The 7,042-nt window shown below is 42.4% G+C and overlaps 1 protein-coding gene across 1 annotated transcript in view; it reads right to left on the bottom strand.

Annotated features, from left to right (window-relative positions):
* Positions 1–303: 303 nt before the first annotated feature.
* LOC111863305 (transient receptor potential cation channel subfamily V member 1-like) overlaps positions 304–7,042 on the bottom strand; it is a 22,474-nt gene continuing 15,735 nt past the window's right edge. The window contains 6 exon segments of the mRNA XM_033751001.1: positions 304–444; positions 1,115–1,147; positions 1,290–1,415; positions 1,981–2,097; positions 3,857–3,960; positions 3,963–4,037. Coding sequence (XP_033606892.1) covers positions 349–444; positions 1,115–1,147; positions 1,290–1,415; positions 1,981–2,097; positions 3,857–3,960; positions 3,963–4,037 — 551 coding nt within the window. The 3' untranslated portion in view covers positions 304–348.

Genomic DNA, 7,042 nt, shown 5'->3' on the forward strand with positions numbered 1-7,042 from the left:
AACATGTTTCAGGATAGAGAGCAATGGTGAGATACTTGTGAACGTACTAAGAGCCTTTGAGTTTCATGAAAGGTGGACAATTGCTTTACTATCTAAGTAACTATTGGCTTCTCAAAAATAACTCTGCTCCATTGAGTTAGTGAAGTTATTGTTATGACTTTGAGGGAATACATATAATTACTGAAACAATTCTGTGGCATATGTGATATCTGTTTCTATACTTTTATTTTTGCATGTTGCTGATAAGAATGATAATGACAGCTTTTCCAGGAGGGAGAGTTAAATCAACTTTTAATGTCCAGTAATTACAAATTGTTTGAGGAATAATTTTTCAGTTATGAATCTTGATTATAGCATGAGCCTCTTCAGACTGGGAATTGATGAAAGTATCTTGCTACAGCCCTGCTTCCTTCTCTTGACAATGTGCTGATGTACCCTCTTCATCTCAAGTGTGGGGACATCCCACATAGCAAGCTGTCTCCACCGGTCTTTTAGACAACACTCACGCCTTTGTGAATATCGCACTGCCGGACGTCTCATTCATATTTATACCACCACGAACTGCAATTTTCTGCTCCTCATTTTTTCTAGCCAATCAGCGCTCTGCAAATTGTTGCTCCTCAATTTCAAGTTTCGCTCGGCCCACCGAGCATTGTACAAAAGGCGGAGCACAACGCTAGCAAGTCAGTCAGTCTTCAGTCAGTTCCAGTCAGTTCCAGTCAGTTCTCAAGCTCTCTACAAGCAATCAGCACACTTCGTTGCCAGCGCTCGGTCTACGGAGGCATCGGCGCTTCGCTGCGCCAGGCATGACTGCCACGGCTATCCGGCGGTCGCACCCGACTCACTGGGTAACTAGGCCGCCTTGATTCACCGGTAGTCATACCCGACACACTGGGCAACTGGTGTAGCTACCGCCTCTCTGCTTCAGTGACTGCGCTCAATGACCAGACTTTCACCAGCAGCTGCTGCACTGCGATCAAGCAACCTCCACCATCAGCTGCGCTACCTCACCGGTCAAGCATCTCAGCAACCAACGGTCCTTTTCAGGACCTACAAAACTGTTCTGAAGAAGCGGGTTGTCATTGAAGTAACGACACAGACAAAAATCCCACACAAGGATCTCCTTCATTTCTTCCTTGTCTTCCTCCTGCAATAAATCACAATGATGATAACTCACCACCTCATCACTGTAGAACTTCACTGTTGTTTAATAATTCTTATTAGTAGTTACTAACACCTGTAATACACCTGGTAATTTGAAGCTTTAATATGAATTCGGTGGCACTCACCGACTAATTGAGTCTCAGCACAAGGGCTCGGCGCCCATCAGACAATGGCTGGGAGTAATCCATGAGCTTCTTGAGTCTCTGTGCTGGACTGACACCTTGCTCTACAACCAGCACAATGTGGGCCCACTGTAACAAACAACTACCTTACAATTGTGCTTGGTTGCGTGGAAGCATGTTGACGTGTTCTTGACATCAATAAAAGACAGGGCTGAGTGTTCAGCTGTAACCTTCACTTAACACAAATATTATGTTTTCAGACATTATCCATCATCTTGTCTTTATCTAAAAACCGTCATGCTTATTTTTCAAAACATGTTTCGGAGACTAGAGTCTGTCTTCATCTTCAGGTAAAACCTAGGCTTTTAGATAAAGACAAGACAATGGATAATGTCCAGATACATAATATCTGTATTAATGTACCATCATCACAAACTTTTAGATCTTACTGTAACCTTCATCCTCCCATTCTGATCAGCTAGACAGGGCATGAACTGAACTGCAGTCTTGCAGTAATTAGCAGTCACTACTAACTGGGCTGCCCTTCATCATTTTTATTTCAATGTGGTAACAAATATTTCAGCCTAAAGAAATATAGGTATAATTCTATGCATTGGGACAGACAACAGTTGCACGTTTTGCTGACAGCACTTGTTCCAGTACAGTGTGATTTGCAGGCCAAAAGACAAGTTACCTGTCTCTGCCACTCATTGCGGGTTTCAGCAATCTTCTGATATGTGGTGCCCATCATAGCTATCAACATGTTCACCAGCAAGATGGCCACAATGCCCATGTAAACCACAAAAAGGAGCTGAAACACAGGATATGATGAAAGGTTAAGAAAGTTATATATCTCCATCTACCATTAAACAGAGGCATCTTGGGAAATGGTTGGTAATAATGTGATCATATCCCAGAAGACAGTAATCTTAGTAGTCAACACTGTGAGAGTCACAGATCTGAAGCACATATCTTTTTTACCTTTGTAATTTATGTGGCAGGTATGTGAGGGACATGAAAAATATCAACAAAATATTAATCTGATAACCTGAGAGAAACATAACTTTTGGAGGACTTGGCTTTCTGAAAGATTACTCTTACTAATCTGAACTTCTGTTACATTACTTTAACTCTGTAGACAGTAGCAGAAACTATGTGCGCCATGTCCTTTAACATTAAATAGCACTAAATTTAACCCTCAATATACTTATATTGTTATGTGACTGAGTGACTATAGATGGGGTTTGGATTGGTAATCAGATTTACTAAACTCTTATACAACTCGTAACTACACTTTATAAATCACTATCACATTAGTCTTCTCAGTCACAGTCTCATTGCTCTGCTTCACAGTAGCTTCCCAACAGTGTAGCATCCTAGGCTACCATATCCAATGGTTCCTGTCCTTGCTGCAGCTGAACTAACTGGCTTCCAAATGCCAGACTAACTCAGAAGTCAAAGTCAAAGTTATGCTAGGTCTATGGTCAGTTGGCCAGTCTGTCTTGGTGTCAAGCACCCATCTGGAACCCAAGATCAGATTTCTATTACTGTCAGACAGTTGGGGGTTTGTTGATGTGGGGCACCCTCTCTGACAAGAAGTCGGGTCTGTCATTTACAACTGATGTTGGCCCTTGCCAGCGCAGTTATTCTTGGATCCAAGTCTCATGCAACTCATGACAATTCTCTTTTTTTTCACCTCCTACGACTCTCAGGGCTATGTTAGAAGTATTTGGACTTGCCTCCATCAGGGGTTGCCCCTAACTCACAAAGTTAAAGTCAAAGTTACGTTACGATTGACAGTCAGTTGGCCAGCCTGTCTTGAAATAAAGCACCTACCTATCACCACAGACTGCTTAGAGAACACTGCTCTCCAGTATGCCACAGTATGTTTCATTTGATTCTTAGAACACAGACAGCATGGAGATCATTTAATACTTTCATTATTTCGAAATACGAAAATTAGGTAAAGTTGTCCCTGTGGTTAACTAACTAAGCACTACTCCATGAAAGCGTATGGAGGGAGTGGATGTATAGATCCATATTTTCTTGACCTTGGCATTAGTTGGAGGTCAGTGGTCAGCTTCCCACCCAGGCCACTTTATCCCCAGTGAAGGAGTCCACGGCACCCTTTGGATAAGAGGTTTGGTGTACCTCAGAGCCGGTCTGAACGACATGGAGAAGTGAAAATTCTTGACCTTTTCCGTGACTCGAACTCCGACCCCTTGGTCGTCCAGCCCATAGCCAGTCGCTATAACAACCATACTTTAGGCTGACAGGAAACAAAGATTGTTTTCCTGAATATTACTGACAAACCAATCACTGTAAAGCAGATGCTTCCCCTTCAAATATGCATTTATCCAACTGCTCAACTTAATCATCTTGTCAATGATGCTACGTACTCTTGATACTAACAGCCTCATTAAGTAACCACCTTGAAATGGACATAAATGCAAGAAGATTTTTAGAAAAGCTTCCTCTCTGAGGTGTTAAATGAGAATAAATAACATGCAAGCTTCATTGTAGGTTCAGTAAAATATTATGGCTAATTGAACATAAGCATCTGAACTAACCTTCACTTCAAATTCGTGTTCTGTCTACTCAAAGGCGCCATAGTAGTCACCAAAGCTTGTCACTGACATGAGGCACATGGCCAGCACAGATTCTGTTGGATGGACACAGGGTTGGACACCGAATCATCCACTCCCTCTGGCGTGTTTGGGTTGTCAAATGACAGGAAGATAATGTAGTACGCTTTGCAAATTGAAACATAAATAAAAATAATTTAAAATGTTTTCATTTCTTCAACTTCACTGTTGCTTTAATTTTTGACACTCAAATACAAATGTCGTTTAGAACTTAGAATATACATGGCCCAAGAGTTCAACTAACCCCAATATCTTGAATGTGATGCTGTTTATTTTTCAATACATAAAAATTGATTGCACAGCCTTCAGCAAACATCATGTTAAAATAAGATAACACAAATTTATTAGAAATAACGTTTCTACAAATATAGGTACATAAAAAAATAGAAAATACCCGAAGGTACTTTACATTTTATAATTACAAATAATTCAAAAGCAAATTACAATTACCTTTAATAATTACAAATAATTCTACTGCTTAGGCCTGGATCACACTATGAAAACTGGCAACCTAAATGCAAAAGCGATTTCCGCTCTTTTCAGAGATTTTCCCTTCTTAAGGTCCTCGCCCACTAGCACAGTGTCGTATGCGCGCAGTGCAGAGCGAAGGCTGCAGACGCATTGCTCTCCGTGTATTTAATGGACGTGCACCCACTAGAGTAGTGTCGTGCCAGTATAGTACAGTATGGTATAGTGTAGAGTTGTCTCGGTTGCTCGAAGAGGCAAACATTCTGCACGGCAGTGTCATGGCGGCACGCCGCATCCCCCTCCACACATACCAAAACGCATTGTCATTCCTGGGTTCCTGGGTTGAGTGTCAATGAGGCAAGACATGGCGTTCGAGGAAAGATTAATCTCCACTGTACAAGAGTACAATATCCTCTATGACCGCAGTCATGCCTACTATTATGACAGCATGAGAAGAGAAAACGCTTGGATGGAGATTGGCGAAACGCTGAACGAATCAGGTAGACTAATAATTAATATGCAATACATGAATGAAAACAAATTGCATATATAATGTTTAACCCACGGTCTACAGTAGGCTTCCCATGCACGTGAGCCCTGGTAGCGTAGTAGGTATAGCGACTGCCTACGGGCTGGCCGACCGAGGGGTCAGAGTTCGAGTCCCGGTAGGGTCAAGAAAATGTGGATCTATACATCCACTCCCCCATAAGCTTTTAATGGCGTCGTGCATTCATTCGTTGAGCACAGGGACAACAGTACCTGTACCTTCCATGTACAAACAGTATAGTTAGGTACAACTTTGCTACTACTACTACTACTACTCTTGGGGTTATGGCCTCTCTAAAATTCGTGTTCTTCTTCTCTATGCGTGGCTCTATTGCTAATAATAGCTCACAAAATTTGGCATAGCTCATGCGAAAGTAGATAAAAAAACTTCTTATCCTCTTCAGTTAGGTCGTGAAATATCATGTGGAACTCTCCGAATTCGTTTCTTTTCTTGTTAATATCGTGCACCCATATTCGCTTTGGCTGATCCTCTTGTAGCATCATAGCTACACAAATCGTTTCTTCCGAAGACAAGTCGGTCATTGCAATATTCTGTACAACATGGAGCGCAAGACTGCACAAAAGCGGACTTGGTTCAACTTGGAGGGGTAAACGTAGTGGGTAACAACTTTGGTGGGGGGAATGCTTTCGGTCCCGTCTCTGACGCTGCACGCCTGCAGTGGGCGCACTCGCTGCAGACATACTACAACGGCAATACAACGACACTGCACTGTTCTGCTAACCATACTGCTCTAGTGGGCAAGGAGCTTTAATGCCACGTACACCAACATCTCCGTTTCGAACTAACCGTCTGAATCAGATTCAGAACTTAAAGCAAGTAATAGGTGTTCTGCCATATTTCAACGATAATAGCGGCGTCCTTCACACTGCACTCCTATCTCACACTGTCAACGTGCGCGCTGCCTGCACCTCAACATGCGCCCGGCCCGCCCGGCCGTAGTATGTTAAGCAGCGCAAATTGAGCAAATGGCAACGAAACTTGGGGGTACACTGAGAAACTCAATTCCCAGGCAGCAGAGCATGCCAGTCTTCTAACAAGTGAGTTGGCGCGTGGATTCATTGAAATTACAGTAGCTGTTCTGTAACGCGTTTCAGCGATTCATAACTCAATTACCAGGCAACGGAGCATGCCAGTCTTCTAACGATTGAGTTTCCGCGTGGATTCCTAGAAGTCAGCTGTTCTGTAACGCATTTCAGTGATTCCTTTGTTTGTAGGTGTCTTGAGTAGATAATCATCCACCGGTGATAAACCAACAGGCCTTGTAGAGGACAGGTGATGGTTTTAATCTTCTTGGTTGCGTTGCGGTTGCCATTTTCCTCGGTGTGCCCTCGCTCTAATTACAAATGATTCTAATGTCACTGAATTTATACACTAAATAGTAGGCTATTCCACGAGTCTCGTGCGTCATGTTACGGTACTGTTTCTCGAACTACTGTTGTCAAAGTTCCTTCTGGAAGTCCCAGTTATCTGAGTAGGTCTTCAAACCCTGTGAGTCCTTGCCATGGCCCCTACTACATGGAAGATCATCTGTATCATCTTCGAATGTTGCTAGTTTACTGGAAAGTATATCTGCAATCTTGCATAATGTTGAATAACCAGCATTCCGATGAAGAACACTTTCTACTTTGGTATTAATCCTGTCACTTATTTCACCATGAGTTCGGTTTAGTTCATTCTCAATGCTCTTTACAGTGTCCAACGCATCACAGAGTTCAGTCCCTACAAATTCCAGGCGAGTTATTGCACCTGAAATTAAACAGAAGTTTGACTTTATGTATGCCAGATTTTGTGCTAGAGTGGTAGAGAATAAGTCCTTGACAGCTTTAATTGATGTTGACTCACTGCTGTCAAAGCCATTAAACATTTTCTCAATGGCTGTGTAATTTTCACAATAATATGCCACAGCATCCAACCATGTACCCCACCGTGTGACGACAGACTGTGGAGGCAGTGGCAGTAGAGGAGCTTCTTGTTTAAATTTCTGCACTCGAAGAGGGGCCTTGATGAATATTTTCTTTCCGTTTCAAACTAGCCTATCTACATCAGGAAAATGTCCTCAAACTTCTTCAGCCACT

Source organism: Cryptotermes secundus, unplaced genomic scaffold (assembly GCF_002891405.2).
Source record: "Cryptotermes secundus unplaced genomic scaffold, Csec_1.0 scaffold82, whole genome shotgun sequence".
NCBI lineage: Eukaryota > Metazoa > Arthropoda > Insecta > Blattodea > Kalotermitidae > Cryptotermes > Cryptotermes secundus.